This window comes from Brassica oleracea, chromosome C3, assembly GCF_000695525.1.
Source record: "Brassica oleracea var. oleracea cultivar TO1000 chromosome C3, BOL, whole genome shotgun sequence".
Lineage (NCBI taxonomy): Eukaryota > Viridiplantae > Streptophyta > Magnoliopsida > Brassicales > Brassicaceae > Brassica > Brassica oleracea.
This window is the reverse complement of record NC_027750.1, coordinates 51,836,422-51,855,058: the sequence shown is the minus strand read 5'-3', so window position 1 is coordinate 51,855,058 and position 18,637 is coordinate 51,836,422. Positions and strand designations below refer to the sequence as shown.

General features: G+C 36.9%; 7 protein-coding genes across 11 annotated transcripts; 3 read left to right on the top strand and 4 right to left on the bottom strand.

The window, feature by feature from the left end:
• The first annotated feature begins 4,251 nt into the window (after positions 1 to 4,251).
• On the top strand, positions 4,252 to 6,506 carry LOC106331692 (snRNA-activating protein complex subunit). Its single transcript, XM_013770095.1, has 8 exons — positions 4,252 to 4,467; positions 4,545 to 4,691; positions 4,843 to 4,960; positions 5,078 to 5,166; positions 5,254 to 5,341; positions 5,426 to 5,518; positions 5,688 to 5,813; positions 5,911 to 6,506. The coding sequence occupies exons 1-8, from the start codon at positions 4,268 to 4,270 to the stop codon at positions 6,448 to 6,450; spliced, it is 1,401 nt and encodes a 466-aa protein (XP_013625549.1). The 5' UTR covers positions 4,252 to 4,267; the 3' UTR covers positions 6,451 to 6,506.
• A 251-nt stretch (positions 6,507 to 6,757) lies between these two features.
• On the top strand, positions 6,758 to 7,532 carry LOC106332057 (ras-related protein RABA1i). Its single transcript, XM_013770516.1, has 2 exons — positions 6,758 to 7,023; positions 7,087 to 7,532. Exons 1-2 carry the CDS (start codon positions 6,803 to 6,805, stop codon positions 7,520 to 7,522), a joined length of 657 nt encoding a protein of 218 aa, XP_013625970.1. The 5' UTR covers positions 6,758 to 6,802; the 3' UTR covers positions 7,523 to 7,532.
• A 54-nt stretch (positions 7,533 to 7,586) lies between these two features.
• LOC106332058 lies at positions 7,587 to 8,402 on the bottom strand. The gene is made up of 2 exons (XM_013770517.1): positions 8,033 to 8,402; positions 7,587 to 7,785 (listed from the first exon to the last, which is right to left on the bottom strand). The coding sequence occupies exon 1, from the start codon at positions 8,377 to 8,379 to the stop codon at positions 8,041 to 8,043; it is 339 nt and encodes a 112-aa protein (XP_013625971.1). The 5' UTR covers positions 8,380 to 8,402; the 3' UTR covers positions 7,587 to 7,785; positions 8,033 to 8,040.
• A 305-nt stretch (positions 8,403 to 8,707) lies between these two features.
• On the top strand, positions 8,708 to 11,764 carry LOC106335653. The gene is made up of 7 exons (XM_013774233.1): positions 8,708 to 9,183; positions 9,263 to 9,958; positions 10,278 to 10,388; positions 10,703 to 10,888; positions 11,028 to 11,258; positions 11,340 to 11,460; positions 11,556 to 11,764. The coding sequence occupies exons 1-7, from the start codon at positions 8,791 to 8,793 to the stop codon at positions 11,675 to 11,677; spliced, it is 1,860 nt and encodes a 619-aa protein (XP_013629687.1). The 5' UTR covers positions 8,708 to 8,790; the 3' UTR covers positions 11,678 to 11,764.
• Positions 11,765 to 11,863: 99 nt separating this feature from the next.
• LOC106335654 (transcription factor VOZ1) lies at positions 11,864 to 13,867 on the bottom strand. 3 transcript variants are annotated; one of them, XM_013774236.1, is made up of 3 exons: positions 13,442 to 13,867; positions 12,720 to 13,320; positions 11,864 to 12,629 (listed from the first exon to the last, which is right to left on the bottom strand). In XM_013774236.1, exons 1-3 carry the CDS (start codon positions 13,670 to 13,672, stop codon positions 12,106 to 12,108), a joined length of 1,356 nt encoding a protein of 451 aa, XP_013629690.1. In that variant the 5' UTR covers positions 13,673 to 13,867; the 3' UTR covers positions 11,864 to 12,105. The 3 variants fall into 3 exon arrangements, with proteins under 3 accessions (XP_013629690.1, XP_013629688.1, XP_013629689.1); XM_013774234.1 differs by having other exon boundaries at positions 11,864 to 12,653; positions 13,442 to 13,862; XM_013774235.1 differs by having other exon boundaries at positions 11,864 to 12,653; positions 12,720 to 13,317; positions 13,442 to 13,859.
• Positions 13,868 to 14,888: 1,021 nt separating this feature from the next.
• LOC106331924 (OPA3-like protein) lies at positions 14,889 to 16,329 on the bottom strand. The gene is made up of 4 exons (XM_013770358.1): positions 16,103 to 16,329; positions 15,879 to 16,013; positions 15,483 to 15,569; positions 14,889 to 15,276 (listed from the first exon to the last, which is right to left on the bottom strand). The coding sequence occupies exons 1-4, from the start codon at positions 16,229 to 16,231 to the stop codon at positions 15,091 to 15,093; spliced, it is 537 nt and encodes a 178-aa protein (XP_013625812.1). The 5' UTR covers positions 16,232 to 16,329; the 3' UTR covers positions 14,889 to 15,090.
• A 304-nt stretch (positions 16,330 to 16,633) lies between these two features.
• Positions 16,634 to 18,390, bottom strand: LOC106332054 (syntaxin-61). 3 transcript variants are annotated; one of them, XM_013770511.1, is made up of 7 exons: positions 18,282 to 18,390; positions 17,968 to 18,042; positions 17,766 to 17,879; positions 17,563 to 17,676; positions 17,284 to 17,471; positions 17,033 to 17,123; positions 16,634 to 16,938 (listed from the first exon to the last, which is right to left on the bottom strand). In XM_013770511.1, the coding sequence occupies exons 2-7, from the start codon at positions 18,019 to 18,021 to the stop codon at positions 16,762 to 16,764; spliced, it is 738 nt and encodes a 245-aa protein (XP_013625965.1). In that variant the 5' UTR covers positions 18,022 to 18,042; positions 18,282 to 18,390; the 3' UTR covers positions 16,634 to 16,761. The 3 variants fall into 3 exon arrangements, with proteins under 3 accessions (XP_013625965.1, XP_013625968.1, XP_013625966.1); XM_013770514.1 differs by having other exon boundaries at positions 17,968 to 18,033; positions 18,282 to 18,300; XM_013770512.1 differs by lacking the exon at positions 18,282 to 18,390 and adding an exon at positions 18,202 to 18,226.
• Between the last annotated feature and the right edge of the window lie 247 nt (positions 18,391 to 18,637).

Genomic DNA, 18,637 nt, shown 5'->3' with positions numbered 1-18,637 from the left:
TTGATGTTTCATGGTTTAGGGTTTAGAGTTGATGTTTCATGGTTTAGAGGTTATGATTTAGGGTTTAGAGTTGATATTTTAAGTTTAGCTTAGTTAACCATATGTTTTTTTTGTCAAAGTTAATCAAAAGGTTATAAATATCTTTTATCCTTCATTAAAGATGAGGGTAAAAGTGGTTAGTGTAAACATGAAAAGTGGTAATTTGAAAATGGTATTTTTGGCAATTTCTCTACATTTATATACTTTTACATTTTTGAATATATAATTATTTTTAAAAATATTATACTTTAATATAAATAATAATAATTAGATTTACAAATCTTAATAATTTTAAAACTTAAAAAAAAAGTTTCAAAAAACATTTTCGAATTTCAAAAAGAAAATTTGTAAAAAAATATTTTTTAAAAAATAGAAAATTATAAAAATGTTCGAATTTGAAAAAAAATATATAAAAACAACTTTTTTATTATTTTTTATTACTTATACATCTACACCGTAAGGGGTAAAATAGTCTTTTACATTTTTAATGAAACTTCTTTTGGTCATTTTTTTTAATGCTCTTTCTGTAACAAAATCTTTTAAAATGGTTTTTTAAGAAAATTATTCAATTTTGTATGTATCAGTATTATTTTCTTTTTAATTTGAAAGCAAAAAAATAAATAACCATGCTATATGATTTAGAAAATAAATATATTCTCTATTTATTTTACAAAAAATGATAGAAAAGAGGTAATACAAATTCATGAAAATCTATATCAATCTAAAAAAGTTATGATCAAATTTCATAACTCAATGTATATAAATTTTCACAATCCACATAACTTTTTAAAATCTTTCAACTCTCAAAATTCACAAACTCTACACAAATTCATCTCCCAATAACCCTCTCCCCCCCTAAAATCCTAACATGAATTCAAGCGAAAATAACATCATGCCCCCCTAAAATCCTAACATGAATTCAAGCGAAAATAACATTATGCTAAACTTATACTACCAATACGCTAAAGAAGAACTTGGGGCCCCTAAAATATCTATTTTTTGGTGAGGCCTGAGGCAAATGCCTTTCTAGTAACACATAAGGCAGCTCTGCCTCTAGATGGAAAGAAACAAGAAAATAGACCCAAGTAATCAAATCAAGTTTCTTACAAAACCTTTCTGAACCCTCCTAAATTCATAGAGACTATTGTTATTGTCGTTTTACTGTTTGAAAATACAATCAAATTTCGTACCAAACCTTCCTTCCGGTGTGACGGCCAAAGCAAACCCTAATTTACAGACTTGATTTTTTTTTTTTGGTTTCCCTGTTTGGTGAGGTATCAAACTTAGCTAGTTTTGATTGACTATATATGTATATATGGTGGTTTTCCTTTTATTTTACACATTATATGGTTTTCCTTTTGTAATATGGGCGGTGATGATTATTTCAGTAGTTTTTTAGTTTTAGTTTTTGGTTTTAGATTTTAGTTTTGATTTTCAGGTTTTTGTTTTTGATTTTTATATTTTGGTTTTGCTGTATTTTTTAGTTTTTCAAAAAATAATTAATTCATTACTTTAAAATACTACACCAAAATAGCAATAAAATATTTAGAATTTACCATAAAAATTTATCAAAATATTGTAATTATTATTATAAAATAGCATAAAGTAACATATTTTTAATTATTGTTTTTTTATAAAAAAAACACTTATGCTATAGTAAGTATGAAATCATAATAAATATATAAATTACATAAAAATAAAAATATTTTAAAATTGGAAATTACTTAGAAAATTTTCTTATATAAATTATTTTTAACTTTAAAGCTATGTAAGGAAAGAGGTTTATTGGTAAGTGAATTCTCATAAACTTTGAAATTTTTGAGATTTCATTGTTATTTGTTATTGGATTTCAAAATTTTTAATAGAATCCAATGTTATTGGTTTAAAAAATTTCAAAATCCATTCAGATCTCTCGTTATTCAAAAAGTTTAGTTATTATTGATTCTATAATTCTAACTCAATCTAATGTTATTGGGAGATGAATTCTATTCATTTTTACTCATAAGGCTCAACTTTCAAAATATCATATGTGTCCGTGTGATTTTCAAAATCTATGTGATAAAAATACTAGAAAATAAAATAGTTATACTTACCAAATATCTATTGCACATTAAATCTCAAATTATATGTCCAAAACTATAATTCATTACATTTTATATAATTTTATATTGTTCTATCATTTTCGAATATATACTTATATTAGTTTCAAAAAAAAAATTTGAATTTTAAAAAGAACATTTGACAAAGAAAATTCAAAAAATTATTTTAAAAATTATAAAAAGATCAAATTTATAAACATATAATTCGAAAAAAAATTATTATTATTATTATTATTTTTACTATTTATATATATATATATATATAAAGCAAAAGGTAAAATAGTCTTTTGTCTTTTTAATAAACTTCTTTTAGTTATTTTCTTCTTTGAGTGTTCTTTTTGTGACAAAAAATAAATTAATTAAGAGAATTGCCCAATTTTGTATATCACTATTATTATATTTTTAATTTGAAAAGAAAAATATATAATCATGCTATATGATTTAGGAAAAAAAAAATTATATATTTACTTTACAAAAAAAAGAATGATAGAAAAGTGGTAATACAAATTTATGAAAATCTATACCAATTTAAAAAAAGTTATGGTCAAATTTCATAAGTCAATCTATATAAATTTTCACAATCCACATAACTTTATTAAATCAATCAATTCTTAAAATTCACGATCTCTATACAAATTCATCTCCCAATAATCCCTCCTTAATATCATTTTCGGTGTGATTGTTAGTTATTAAATCCTGATAGGATGAAAAATTGTTTTTTAAAAAAAACTAATAATTTTGAGTTATAAACCATTATGTTTGTTATAAATAAATTAAAAATTTATTAACTTTTAAAAAAAAAACTATTGAACTTTTTAAGGTACAGTTTTTTTTATTTTTAAAAAAATATTAATATATATATATAAAAATAATAAAAATAAAAATCCGTCAGTAAAGAGTTTAACAAACATATGCATGCATTTAACTAGTGTTGATATATTACATTTATATATTTACAACAAAGGTAGTCGTGCACATTTTTGAAACCAACAAAACATGGATTTTTAAAAAACTTGGTTACACATCTAAAATCTAGTTTCCCTATTTTATAGGAAAACTCTTTTGTCGAAATCATGATTTGCAATAAAATAAGTGGTGTGACTGGTGACCATTTGAAGAATACTAGGAACAAATAAAAAAATGAAGAGGAATAAAATTAAAGGAATGAGTGGGAATGATTGTTTCTCGTAAAAAGTAATAAGGAATAATTTTGCTTTGTTATTTTCTACAAAAAAAAGAACAATAAGAAATACTCCCTCCGTTTTTTAATAAAAGTCATTTTAGAGAAATTTTTTTGTTCCAAATTATATGTCGTTTTCGGTTTTCTATGTAAAATTTATTAATAATTAATGTTGTCTGACCAATGATAATATATCTTCAATTTTTCTATTGGTTGAATTGTGGTTAGGTAAATAATTAATGATGTTTTTGTTTAGAAAATATAAGAAATTAATGATTTTCTTAATTTATGTGCATAGATGTAAAACGACTTATATTAAAAAACAGAAGGAATAGAAAAGAAAATTAATTCTTTATGAATGATGTATTTTTATGGGAACCATAAAGAATTGAACGTTTGTTCTCCTTCCTTTCCTTTGGTCACCGATCACTTTGTTATTTTTCTAAATTGGTAGGGAATTAACGGAGTGAATAGAATTCGGCATTCCAACTTTGCCTTTTTGTTTTCTTTTCTTGGGAACTATTTCCTTTTTAATAGCAGATGTAAATATTTTAACAAATTAAAATTGAATGTGTTTGGTTCGGGTTTCTTAGTTTGTTTTTTTTTTTTTGGTAATCCAGGGTTCTCCGCTTCGCGGATCATTCCCTGGATCCGGTCAGGCAGCGGACCGGCTTCATCCGGGAGGGTATGTCCTGAGCCCGAAGGCCCAGTATTTGCTTCGTGACATAGATGAGTAGTTCGCCTTCGGCTGGCGTCGAACCCGGAAACATGGCAATTGGCCCCCAACCAGTAGAGTTGACTCATCCGGTTCTTAGTTTGTTGAAGGAATGTTTTTGAACTAAATTTAACCAAGGGTGAAACAATTAAACCGGGTTATATATAAATATCGGACCAAAGGGAACAAGTCGTCTCCTTCTTCATTAGTAGGCGTCGAATTCAATCAGATACGATGGAGAGCGAGAGCAGTGAAGAAGAGATTGCTACCTCAGGGATACCAAGAGGAGGCCCAATCTATCTTCCCAACATGGTGGGACAAGTTTCCACTGTGCCCGAGTTTCAATCTTCGTATCTCAGTCTCCTCCACGATTTGGAAACTCAATTAGCTTCCTCTTCCTCTTCCTCTTCCTCTTCTCACCAATATGATCTCTCGTAAGTATCCATTGGCTCTCCATCTCTTTTTGTAATCAGTATCATGGATGTAATTTTGGGATCGTTGTTGATGGCAGAACTGATGCTCTCAAGATTTATACTGACGAGGAACTCACTGATATGGCCATGAAGGAAGCCTTTAAGGAAGATAACCTTTCTTTACAGCAAGATGATGATACTCTTTCCCTAAATGAGCCCCAACAATCTCAGATCGTTTCTCACCCGTAAGCTATCTATTAGTGTGTGTGCTTCCATGGTGGTTAATATTATAGGTTGTGGTGATGGTCAGTGAGTGCTTCTAGAGCCAAAGCAACGTTTTTGACTTCAAGAAAATTGTGGAACGGTGACAAAACGATTTTTATATGCATCCTGCAGTGAAAATCCATCAGCTGAGAACGAAAGAGATACGAAAAGAAGGCGTACGGTAAAGACGGCTGCAGTGAAGAAGACAGTTAAGAAGACTGAGGTGAAGAGAACAGTAAAGAAACCTGAGGTGAGTTTATGTGAGCTACATTTTACTATGAGCTTTCGTGTAGTTATGCTGATTGCTTTATTTGCAATCTTTTATGATTGAAACTGGTCTTTTTTTTTCTTTCTTTTTTGGTTTCAGGAACCTTATATAGCCAGAGTAGAGCAGCTTGCTAAACTTAAACAAAAGCAGGATGAGGATAAAGCACATGTGAGGCTACACTGCTTCAGGTATATGCATACTCTAGTTTGATCATGTATATGTCTATCTTATATGTTTTTGTGCTGATGATAACACAGTTTTTGACTTTCGTTCAGCGAAACTTGGGAAGATGTTGAAGATGCAAGTACATCTCTAGAAGGCTTTGAGAACTTGCAATCTCTAAAGTCCATTGATAACTATACGGCAAGTGATTTTCCCCTTGTAGTTAATTTGCTACTCACTGCTCATGCATCCTGCTAAACAATTATCATCTTCCTGTTTACACAGCTAGTGAAGCCATCAGACATCCAGGGGACAGTAGATACGCTATTTCCTGAAGTCATTCTGTGTGTTGAGATTTATAACAATCGCAAATCCAAGGTAACTGCATTGTTCTCTACATCTTTAATTCACTATTATATTGTCTAACGCCTTCTTCAGCCCATGTAGCTACTAAATCTTGCTCAGTCAATATAGTTGATTAGACATAGATGCAGTATGCATATGCAAACACCATTAGTAATAGTATCTGTGTGAATTTTTTGTCCAGGCCCAAGAATTTTTGGTTCTGGGACGTCAAATGTTAACTGAATTAAAGGACAAGATACACTGTGTTACAGACCAGGTGATGGAAAAGGCTGGAAAGTATGATCCTTCTGGATACTTCCTCATTGAAGTAAGAACTTATCTTTTTCATTTTTCTTATCTTTTGATGGCTGACTTAGCTTAGCTCTTCTTCTGTGATCTAACTAGATGCTTGTTTGCTTGTTTAGGATATCTTTCACAACGATTTAAGGAACCGCTCGGCGACAGATTACAGCAAACCTATACTAAACTGGCTATGGAACTCTAAAGATGAAGCACTTAAAAAATGGGAAGGCATTATAACAGGAGAACTACAACAAAAGCAGAGAACGGCTCTAGGTGTAACGAAAGCCATGGATTTGCCTCGTTTTGGATCTGCAGAGATGCAGAGTACACGTTTTTGTGATTTAAGATTCAGACTCGGAGCTAGTTATCTTTACTGTCATCAGGGAGATTGCAAGCACATGATAGTGATAAGGGACATGAGGCTGAGTCATCCAGAGGATGTTCAGAACCGAGCTGCTTACCCGAGATTGATATATCAGTTGAAAACGAGGGCTCAGAAATGCAGCGTTTGCAAGATATACAGAGCTTCAAAGGTTGTGTTGGATGACAAGTGGGGAAATGAGAATCAATGCTATTACTGTGATATTTGTTTTGGCCATCTTCACAACGAGGGTGGTCCTCTGTATTGTGACGTCCCAGTCTTTGATTATGTGTATGAGTAGAGATTTGTATCGTTACAGAATCATTAGAAGATTGAAAGAAAGAATATAGTTGTCCATGATTCTTTTGTTTAAATCAAAATATGAGTCTTTTCTTGTTTACACGATGCAAAAAATAGAATAAATAGAAATGTTTATGTTTAGCCTATCTGAAATAGAGGAGATTCCTTGAATTTCTGGTACCTCTCTCTGTCTTCTCAAATTCAAAACTGAAATTGGTGTTCTCTCCAATTTAGAACAAAACTAATGTTTTAGAAGTATTGTTGTTGGAACATCCAAATAACATTTTTTCATTGTTGAATATAACTCGTCTCAAGAACAAACTCATAAAGACAAAAAAAAGAGAGGACAGATAATGGGAGCATATAGAGCAGAAGATGATTATGATTACCTCTTCAAAGTGGTCTTAACCGGAGACTCCGGCGTTGGAAAATCTAATCTGTTATCTCGTTTTACCAGAAATGACTTCAGCAACGACTCACGTGCCACCATCGGTGTTGAGTTCGCCACACGTAGCATCCAATGCGATGACAAGATCGTCAAGGCTCAAATATGGGATACCGCCGGTCAAGAAAGGTACAAAAGTTAATCCAAGAACGTGTTCTTAACACATTTTCTTAAAACATATTTTCGTTTTAGGTACCGAGCCATCACGAGCGCATATTACCGAGGAGCCGTGGGTGCGTTGCTCGTATACGACGTGACACGTCACGTGACGTTCGAGAACGTTGAGAGATGGCTAAAGGAGCTAAGAGACCACACCGACGCGAACATTGTGATCATGCTCGTTGGTAACAAAGCTGATCTTCGTCATCTTCGGGCCATCTCAACCGAAGATGCCAAGGGGTTTGCGGAGAGAGAGAATACATTTTTCATGGAGACTTCTGCGCTTGAAGCTCTGAACGTTGAGAATGCTTTCACCGAAGTTCTCACTGAGATTTACAGAGTGGTTAGCAAGAAAGCGCTTGAAGCTGGAGACGATCCAACCACTGCTTTGCCTAAAGGACAGACGATTAATGTCGGAGGCAGAGATGATATCTCAGCTGTTAAAAAACCTGGTTGCTGCTCTGCTTAGATACAACCATTGTATTTTATTTATTCAAGATCAACATTTTCACTAATTTCTTGCACATTTGTATACATACATTTTTGGAATCATCAGACAAACAAAGTTATTACACTCAAGTTTTTTCTTGTTAAGTTTATATTCTACAATGGCTTGCTTTGTGATCTGATCTCCCACCCTCCCTCTTTCTCTCTACTTCAAAAGATGGATGATTCTTGTAGATGTGACATTGTTAATGCACCATCCCTCATCTCACGACTGCATTTCCCCATCTGCAACAAAAACAACCTGAACAGTTTATAGGAGTTGAGCGTGGAAGCCCAACTAACATGCTTTGAAATGTTTATTTCAATAGCAAGATATGTCTTGTAATGACTAATGACAAAGCTAAATACAGTAGTAGACTCTAGAGCAAATAAAACAATCTTCAGTTCCAAACCAATCCTAAGCTCATACTCAAGAAGATATATACTAAACCCTAAGAATCGAGATTCTCAGTTGATATAACATGAAACTCACCTGGAAAATCATTTCTCTTCATCGGGTTTAGGAGACTTAGAACCTGATTGAAGTGAAGGAAGAGGATTAGAGCCTTTGATGATCCAACCGAGTCCGAAGAAGACGCCGCCGGCGAGTATCGCAGTTCCCCAAGCGTGTGAGTACCACTTGCTGTACTGCCTTATCGCGAACTTCCACTGCTCCCTCAGCGTCGCCTGATCCGGGTTCACCGACTCTGGCCGGTTAGGATACGTCATCCTCTGACCCGAGAAGCTCGAATTCGATCCGATCTCCGTCGCCGGTTTCTTCGCCGACGAAGAAGCGGCGTTGTTGCTGTTATCGGGGATTTGGCTCTTCTTCTCAGACATTGTCGTCGTTATCCTTCAGATGCTGAAATGTAACCTATATTATAACTAAAGGCCACAGACACGTGGCGATTGATAAATGCCATAAGACAGTTTGCGACAAATATGATACCGGCACGTGTCGGTTGAGAAGTAACGTGGCGTGTTAGGAGCTCACTTGCTCCTATCAGTTGTAAAACGACGGCGTTTGGTTGCTTCGTGACTTCTAATAGCCACCGACACGTGTCGGTTGACAAAATGCTATCTTAACAAAAATGCTACTGACACGTGGCGTTTCTTAGGAGCTCACTTTCTCTCTCAGCTGTAACTTGTAACTAAACGACGGCGTTTGGTTGATTCGTCGACCTCAGGCTCAAACCCAACCCCTTAGGGTTTAGGAGGACTGTGATTTTGATTTTAATCAGTTCATCATCAATGGCTTCCGCTACTACTTCTTCTCCTTCTCTTCTCTTCCCTTCTCGAAATTTCGCATCTTTTCCATCATTCCCCCTCCATAGAAGCTCCGTCTCCTTCATTCGCTGTATCTCCAAGAACCCTTCTCCGTCCGCCACCACCAGCGAGGAGGACATTCTCCGTTTCGTGGCGAACTCCGACGGAAAGGCACTTCCATGCGTGCGGACCTACGAGAACGATTCAGCTCGGCTGAGCCTCGTCGGTACAGTAGCTTTCGACCAGGCTTTAACCGCGGCTGCAGCCGACGGTGGCGAAGCAGCCGATGAGCACCTTCGTGAAAACGTCCCCGTCATGGTGGTTGAGACTGTTTTCCCCGGAGGATCCGACCCGAAGGCTACTGTCTCAACCCGATTGGTAAAGTTTAAGTTTTTAGCCTGAAGCAATGCGACATTGATTCTATGTTGTGACATGTCAAGATCGCCTTTTTTTACAGTTCTTGCCTACAAAGAAAGTTAAAGAGCGAGCTAAAAGGCTGAGGAGATCTCTCTCCGAGGATCTTTCCACCGGAGATTTGTCAAAAAACATACTTGCGATGACTTTCAGGCAAGTGGTTCTCCGACATTTGTGGAACTTTCAGCTTGTTTTGTTTGGACCTGGAGCTGAAAGAGAAATGGGAGATTACCAAAACCCTCGTGAGGTTTCGACGTCCTTCACTGTTAGCTCATCAGATGAACGGGTTATATCTGTTATTGCAGAAGTTATATGCATCTCCGCTCTCCAAAACACAGAGAAGCATTTCCTCGATGATTATATGGGGAAAGCTAAGTTTCCCTTTTTCAAGTGGTTAACGAAACACAGGAAGATTGCTTCAAGAGACTCCTCGGTTGTACTGCATAAGGTTTTCGATGATGAGCTAAACGAGAATGCAAACCAATTGCTCGAGTATTTTCAATCGAGCAAGGAAAACTTCAAAGTTTCGGACGCAAGGCAAAGAAGTCGGTGGTGGAACTTGTCTGCTAGTTCTAAGTTGGAAAAAATTGGTGGCGCTGGGTTTAGTAGTTGGGCAAGTGAGTATCTCCCTGCTTATCGATTAGAGATTGATAGTAATATACTTGGGGATGTAAAGCTTGAAGGCTGGAGAAAGTCTAGTGAGAATAAATGGGAGGTTCTTCTAACCCACTCCCAAATGGTAACGACATTTTCTCTTTCTTAGCGTTTGCATCCCCATCTAGACTTTTGTTCCTGATGCTTTGTGTGACATGGAATGGCATCGTCTTAGACAATGTAGAATCTATCACAAACGTAACAAGTAGAGGCTGATAGATTGTGTGACAATTAAATCTAGCAAGATGAACTATATTATCAATCCTACAATCTGGTGCATTTATAATTTATTCTTCTGCTTCATTTTATGTGCTCTCTTGTGACTAAGCCTAAGGTGTTTGTTTCCACGCATGTTAATTCATGCGGTCCCCTATATTCCTGACATTTGTTATAAAATTCTTTAGGTTGGATTGGCTGAAGCGTTGGATATTTACTTTGAAGATATATACTCACTTCCCAGGAAACAGCTACCATGTGATGCTTTTGGAAACTATGCAAACTTACCCAGTGAAAAGGTATTTTGACTATGGGACTACTAAAATCTAGGCAGTCTTTCGGCTCATGGTACTTTGGTACCTGACTGCCTGGTGATGTATATGTAGTCAGAGCCAGTTTTGGTAAATCAATGTTTGTAAATCACTTGCTCTATTAATCGGCCTGCTTCAGACTAAACTATGTTTCAGTCTGCACAATGTATTCATGTTTACTAATAGATTTTGTAGCATATGTTAGTTAAATGTTTATAATTTAGTAATATTGGCTTAGGTTTTGTAGCTTTGCTTGTGAAACTTGTGCTAACCCTTCTGGTTTGTTTGTTCTCTGTTGGCAGAGAGGATTGTCTTTGTTGAAAATGATATCTGTCACCGTGGCCAGTGGAATTCTTCTCCTTGCCGTGAGTGCTGCGGCTCAATTCTCTATCCCTCAGAAAAGCGAGAGAAAGTATCCTGGAAAACGCCAAGATATTTCATGGTCAGAGAGTGAACTGTTATCTCATCAATCTTCAGATACCTCCGAGGTATGATGAACTCTATACTGAGATCAATCTTAAACATTTACTTCTGTTATCATCCGGCGTCTTCTTCTTCTTCTTTTTTATCGCGTTTTCATTTCATTTTTTCTGTAAAACTAAAGTCTGCGACTTCTAATGAGTGTAGTTGGAGTCATTCTGTGGATTAGTCGTCAACAAGCTTAAGGATGCATACTCTTGGGTAGGAGAGATAACCGTAGAAAGCAGCATAGGGGCTTGGATTGGAGAAGTACCTGATTACTTAAAAGAAACTAGCAGAGCTAAAGCCACTGAAGATAACGTTGGTACAGGCTCTTCTCTTCTGGAGAAACTCAATGAAGATGCAAAAGCATCTGCGCAAGAAATCGCTACTTACCAGGTAATCTAAGTGAGATGAGTCAAGCATAATCTTTTAACAAATTGAATTCTTCATGATTGTTGGTTCTTTGATGGAAAGCAGGTAGTGTTATCATCCGAGGGTAAGATTATAGGGTTCCAACCGACTAGCCGTGTGGCTGTGAACCACTGGTCTGCTAATCCTTTAGCTAAAGAACTTTACAGGGGAAGAAAACTCTCACCTGGTAACTTCATGATTCTCTTCCTCTTCAATTCCTTAATCTTAATGTCTTTCCTACCCCTTGATGATGATAGTGTGTGTTCATTATCCCTGTTACAGGGCTTATCGAGCGTGGTCTCAAGAGTGGACGACCTCCGACAAAAGTAGTTGTGTTGGAATTGTTAATGTCTGTGAATTCAGATCGTCCTTTTGCATTGGTCAGACCATTACTGCCACAATAAAACCATAAGTGCCCCTAGTCTCTTTAGATGAAAATTTACAATACATGTAGAATATGATTTATTGCTTATATAAAACCGGTTATCTCATTCAACAGAGGTTTACATTGTCTTGATTGTTTAAGAACGACAACGATGATCAAACTGTATACCCCATCGGTTACATTAAACCGGAATGTCAGTGAATCATAAAAACAGTCTTGTTCTCCAGTTAACTTTCCTGCTTTGGGTTAGAAGAGACGAGCTCTTAAACTCCAGGACAGTCTTCTGCATTTCCTTGATATATATATATATATATATATATATATATATATATATATATAAACTCCATGGATAGAGATAGTTATAGTAATATAAGAAATAAATATACTAGTCATGTAGAAGCGTCTTCTGCTGCTGCCAGATTAAATGCTAAGCAACAGGTTTTCTTCTCAATTAACATAATAGTCAGTTAGGTTTCCGACAAGATAGTTAAACTCTTCACCTACTCCATGCTCATTGGTCTGCTCTACTGTGTTCTGAACATTTCCAGTGGCCACTTTTGTGTTCACTTTAGTCCTTCCTTTGATGCAGCGTTTGTTGTTGTTGTTTTCTTGAGGGAACTCAGCAGTGAGTCTTCTCATCTGTTTCTGCAGATCAGCCACTGACTCGGTTGATAATTTTCCCTTTGAGTTCTTCTTCCCATCAACAACGAGCTTGAGCTCGAGCCTGTACAAGGCACAAGCATCGCACTCGTTGATCTCGTACTCGTAAAGATGCCATTCGAAATGGTGAAGAGGCTGTGGATCCATGTAGTAGGATCTCTTCAGCCCTCCAAACTCGCTCATGACCTGTTTGCGTGACTCGTGCCAGCCGCGGCCGTTGTAATCCGGTAAAGATCGTTGCTTCCTGTTCCCGCTCTCAAAGGCCCTCCTTGGCTTGTCAAAGAATAGCCACTCCCTTAGTGTCTCACTCTCTAGAACCGTGAGATCAAAGAGCTCTATAGTCACCACAAGAAAATCAAGATTCAGTTCGAGAATGGTGTCAAACAGAGCAAAAAGCTTACCAGGAGCATTCCATGGAGATTTAGCAGTTGCAGCTCCTTCACATTCAGGAATACCGACATCTTTCCCTCCAGCCTTTGCGCTGAGAGTAGCAAAAAGCAGACCATCTTTCAAACCAATGCCTCCAGGACGCACAACCGGATTCATACCCGGTGGACCTTCATTGAAAGCCAGTGCAGCGTGGAAGCTGCTGCAGTAATCCTGGAACCAGTCGAGTCCTTGAGCAGGCCTGGGACAGTCCCAAAGAGCACATTTTGGACCCAAGAACGCAGAGGGTGGAGGACAGATAGTTGGGATGAAAGCAGATATATCCAAAGGACCCCCTACACCATAACCAGGACAATCATTGAAACCACCATTGAAGTCTGGTTCAAACTCTTGTTGCAGATTGTAATCCAGATGAGCTGTTCCATCCAAGTTGTTGCCAACTACTAAGGGAGGATCTTTGCAATGATCAGCCAATGGACCATATGGTTCAAGATTCTGATCAGTAGGCTCGGGCTTGGGCGCAGCTAATTTGTTAGTTGCATCATCTTCCTCATCACAGAGCTGAAGCAGCCGACAAATGTCTGTTGAGAAAGACCCCAGAGTACCACCACCCTGCTAAGGAGTAAGGACACAACTAAAACTCAAAAACAAGAAAGAAACTAAAAAGCCATGTAACACATTCGCCATCAACCATGCATGTTACAAGAATCAACAAGAATGAGTAGATTATTATTACATGTTGCAAGGATGATGCTGGAGACGGCTCGTTGAGCTCTGACTTCCACTCACGAAGCATCAGATTCACTTGCTCCTCAAGCAGTGTCACATCAAGAGCGCTGCTCTCTCTCCTTGCAAACTGAAGATCCAACAGCATGCCTTGCAGATCATCAACACGGTTCTTGGCCTTATCCTTGAACAGCTTGTGAGAAACAGATCTGCAAGTAGTCTTAGATCGTTTCCCCGTCATTAAGAAAAAGTCTCTCCAATCACACAGATACTTGTAGAACAACACAAAGGGACAAGATAATTAAAACCCCACAAAGGAATAAGAGAGCGTTGCTTGCTTCTCCTCTTCTCTTCGTTCTCTACTTTTCCTTTTATAAACAGAACTCAATGAATTAAAAAAGACGACCATGTATTATTGTCTGTCTTGTAATGACCATGCTGTTTATTCCTAATTAATACCGTATATTTTAATCACTATTGGCGACTTTTAACCATCATTTTTGAAAATAAAATCTAAAAATACCTTATGGATTTTCTTTCTTCTTTAATTGGTTTGCTCATGTCATCATCCTATATAAACACCTTATGTTATGAAAGTTCTGAAAGAAATACTATCTTTTTTGTAAGATGTAATTTTGCAATTTTGTTTTCAATGGAATAAGCCATAGCTTAATTATGTGCATGTGCCTTAACAATTTTATATTTGAAGTATTTCTTTGATTATATTGCCACTAGGGACTTTTCTTTAAATTCGTTTTTTTTCAAATTTTGACTATTTTGTTTTCTTTGGAAAAAAATTCAGATACTTTTAGTCGAGTTTGACTAATATTATTTTGTGAAATTATGTGTTATATTTAAAAGGCCACTAATAAACAAAATTTCAAGTATTTGATGAAGGCATGATAGAATCCAAAGCTACAAAAACTCTCTAGCTAAAGATGGATCGTTTTCAAAGAACGCAGAAAACTATATATTTTGGGTAAGTGATAACAAAATTAGATGCAAAAGAGAAAGAGGTGGGAAGAACGATGAGGTATTGGCAAGGAATGGAATAAATAGCTTTGTTTCCACTACATATGTTCCTCCATATTCATATTCCTTTTTTTTTGTGATGCTCATTTCTTTTCATCATATCATTTACTTTCATATTCATCAATGGTCATATTCTATATTTATTTTATTTATTATTTCCTTTTCATATATACATAATGTCTTTGGTTTTATGCTAACATTCGTCACATTTTGACCATATACGGTCATATCTGTAGAGATATGAAGGGCACATATGATTAAATCTGATGTAGAGTTGTAGATAGAGTGACAAAGATATATATAATTTGGTGTCTCTCTCTCAAAGTCGCTTTCCTAATGAATTCGTCATTATCCAAGCATTGCCTACGAGCAATAATACCAAATCGAAGCAAACAAAAGTTGAAAACGCAAAGAAGTAGGAGCAATGAAACCTCAACATCAAAACCTTTTTTATTTGTCACCTAATTTGACTAGATAGTTGTTATAAAGCAGATTGTTCTTAATGATGAAGAGTACATGTATGTATCGATCTACAAGAAAATGAAGGAGAGAATTTGGAAACTCCTCGCTCTTCAAGAATCACTACCAGTATTTTATTGTAAACTTTGGTCGAGTCTTGGCCATTGATTAAGATGATGATGATTCACTGGATTTTGCGTCTGGATTTTGCGTCTTGGTAGCAGTACCGGGTTGCTGTTTTACCTTAAAAATACCGGTCAGTCCCCGTGCCTTAGCAAGCTCTTCAACCTCCGCTAGTTTGCTCTGGAGATGAGCCATTTTCTTTTCCAATTCTTCATCTTTTATTCTTAACTCCTGCAACCTCAAAATTGTTACTTATTTTCCTACTCTTTTGATCTCCTTCTGGTAAAATTCTTAACTAGTTGCAATCCTAATTTGGTTAACATATTTACAAGAATCATTCATACAGCTTACATCAATGATAATGCAAGCTACTAAGTAACGTAACGAAAGATAAATCATGAGGAGAAAAAAAAAAGAAACAATCCAAAAAAGTGTACCTCAAGTTCCTGCTTACGGGCTTCCTCTTTTCTAGCTTCAGAACGGGAACTTCTCTGCACCTCAAAGATAACAACGCCTCCACCGACCTGTTCATATATAATCTACTGTTAGTTCTACATAGAAGAACACCCCTCAAGACCAGGTCTTTTTTCATCTGACACTGACACTGACACCATCTCACCCACTCAAACCAAAGGGAAACCAATTGATGGAAGAAACTAACAGACACTCAGTGACACAGGGAAGCACCTGACGCTATCAGAGAAAACTTACTAGGAAAACAGAGAATACACAGTACTAAGAAGTAAACATCATGGCACATAGAGAGAGACCTTTAGCATGAGCAAGAGAGTAGATTGAATGAAAACAAGAGATGTTTGAGAGAAAGGGAGTACGGCGAAGATGAAGAGCTCTCCGATGAGATCAACAGCAGCTTGAACAGCTTTTTCCTCGTTCAAGGGACGAATCTCAACATCGGTGGCGTGCCCATATATCCTCCTCTGTATCTGCGTCGTCACCCTGTGGTTCCTCTGCCCATCACATTTTTCAATCGCACAAATCAAAATTCCAGATCACAACGAACTCGACAATGATGAGAATCTGGGATTGGCATCATCACCTGGGCGAAGTTGATGATGGATTGGCGGAACCTGGGATGAACCTTGGCCTGGTGCTTCAGCTGACTTGCCAATGGCTTACTTATCGTTTTCACCAGTAGCGTCCCCAGCTTCATCAACGGCAGCACCATCTTCCTCTTCCTCCTAGAGAATGCGAAGAATCTGATCTATTAAAAGGGTGAGCAAAGAAGAAATCATGACATGGCAGAAGAAGAAGAGAGTTCTGAATCGTCTCTTATCATTATTTTATATTGCCAATTACTCCTTGTCTTTCTTTTTCTTCTTTCCCTGGGTCCTTTAGTCTCTAAATGTTACAATTAGACCCCCTTTTTAAAAATGTTTTTTTTTTTTTTTTTTGTGTGTGGAAATTCAGAGATTTATCTTCACTTAAAGACTTTAATAGACCTTGGAACAATGGATGATCTAACAAATTCGGTAGTATGGGGAATTGTGTTTCTAAGTTTGGAGTAGCCTTGCGAATATTTTGATCAAATCTTGTTTACTTCTTCTCAAGCATTAAAGATACAATACAGTACGGTTCAATCTCAAAGAATTTACCATAGTAGAAAAATCAAACATTGTTTTTAATGCACTTTTTCTGTTTCACCACACAAGTATCATAACAAGTAACATCAAAAAAAAAACTATTCTGCTGTGATGTTTAGGTCAAGAAGACGAGAACGAATAGGATGATGAACAAGACGAGCAAGAAACATATCATCATCATCTGCCCTTTCGCTCCTGCTTTCTTCATCACCATCCCCACTTTTTTCTGTACAAAGTCTAGCCTGTTCTTTGTACTGTCCATCTCCGTTCCCAGTTCATCTATTATTCTCTCCTGCACCACACATCCAATAGAAAGAAAATTTGATGTTTCTCATCTCTGCCAGATATTAAAACTGTTATATCTATCTTTCTCTCATGTTACTTACCTGCGCAACGAGTTCATCATGTATAGTAAGCCCCACTCCTCCAATCCTCTCTACACTTTTACTCAGCTCATCCAGTTCTTCGTCTTGTTGCCTGAAGTGCCGCACAAAAAGTTGATATCAAGTTACAGCACTACTCTCTTTGAACAAAACTATTCTACAAATTCTTCATCGAGCAAAAGGCATTGTAACCTCATCAAGCAAAGGAGAGATTTTAAAGTAATGTACAGAAACAATGAACGAGATTTTTTTACTTTATCAACAGCATTTGCCTATCTGATTCTGAATGTACAAATCCATCATCATCTCTTCCCCCATACTGATCGTATCTACTTGCTCCACTCGAGTTTGGCATTCTCATCAGCTCTCGGCGCACTTCACTTGCATTACCAGCACCAGCACTACCCTTACCAGCTAGAACACCAGTCTTCACATTCCGCACCTTTAAAAAAAGTATCATAATCACAAGTCAGCTAACAACACACTTACGCCACTCTCTAAAGGAGTAGTCAATATAAACTTGGAATCATAACCTGTGTCCTAGCATTACTAGTCCATCTCCTCCGTCTTTCAAGCTCAGCTTCATCAATGCCATACAAGGCAGGATCTTTTGCTGCAACGGCCACCGCTTTTTCCAGCTCATCTACCTTCCTATCAGTAAAGACAGCTTCAATAGCCATGGAAAAGGACTCTAATTTGCACTGCCAATTTCCTTATTCTACTGGATGTACCGTACCTGCCACTCAATGCTACCACAATTAGCAAGAAGCTCCTTGGTGACGTGGACTTGATCGCCCATTCCCGGAGAGACACGCTCCCATTTGTGGAATGTAGATTGCAATTTATCAATCTAACAAAAGCACCCCATCAAATGAAACATTTAATCAACGTCCTAACAAAAGAAACATGTCTTGTTCCAAATCCAAAACAAAACTTACAGAATCTTGGATCTCTTCTTTAACAATGTAGAATGGATCTTGCGCTGAAGACATCCCCCACACAATCTGTGATACCTTAATACACCAAAACAAAAACACAGCTGGTTACTAACTGAAAATGATCAACGATTAGATCCAGAAATATTCCGATGGCTAATCTAAGCTAAAAGCTTTCTACTTTAGAACGGGGGAACAGATTTATGAAAATCTCTCTACTTTAAGATCGACACAGACCTTAGAGAAAGCTTATGTTTAGATTATTGCAAAAACAGATTTGGTGTAAGAGGAATACTGAAGAAGAAGAAGCCTTTCACCTGGTAGGGAGGAGATCAATCGAAACGAGAGGCGGTGCAGATCGTGGAAGAAGGAACAAATTGAATTCCTCCCGCGTGGAGGGGGATCGCAGAGAGCTCTTACCTTTGGGCCTATTCGGAGAAACTTACAAAGCCCAATAACAACCCAATAAAGCCTCTTTTCGGAGACTATGAAATAAATGGTTGAAGCTTATGTTGTAGCCCATGTTCTAAAAATCGGCCGTCTAGGCGCCTAGGCGCTACGCGTCACTTTTCCGCCCTGATTTATGCCAAATCGGTTTAAAAAATCGGATATCCGATTTTTTCCGCCTAGACCGCCTAAATGACCGCCTAGCCGCCTAGGCGGCCGCCTATTT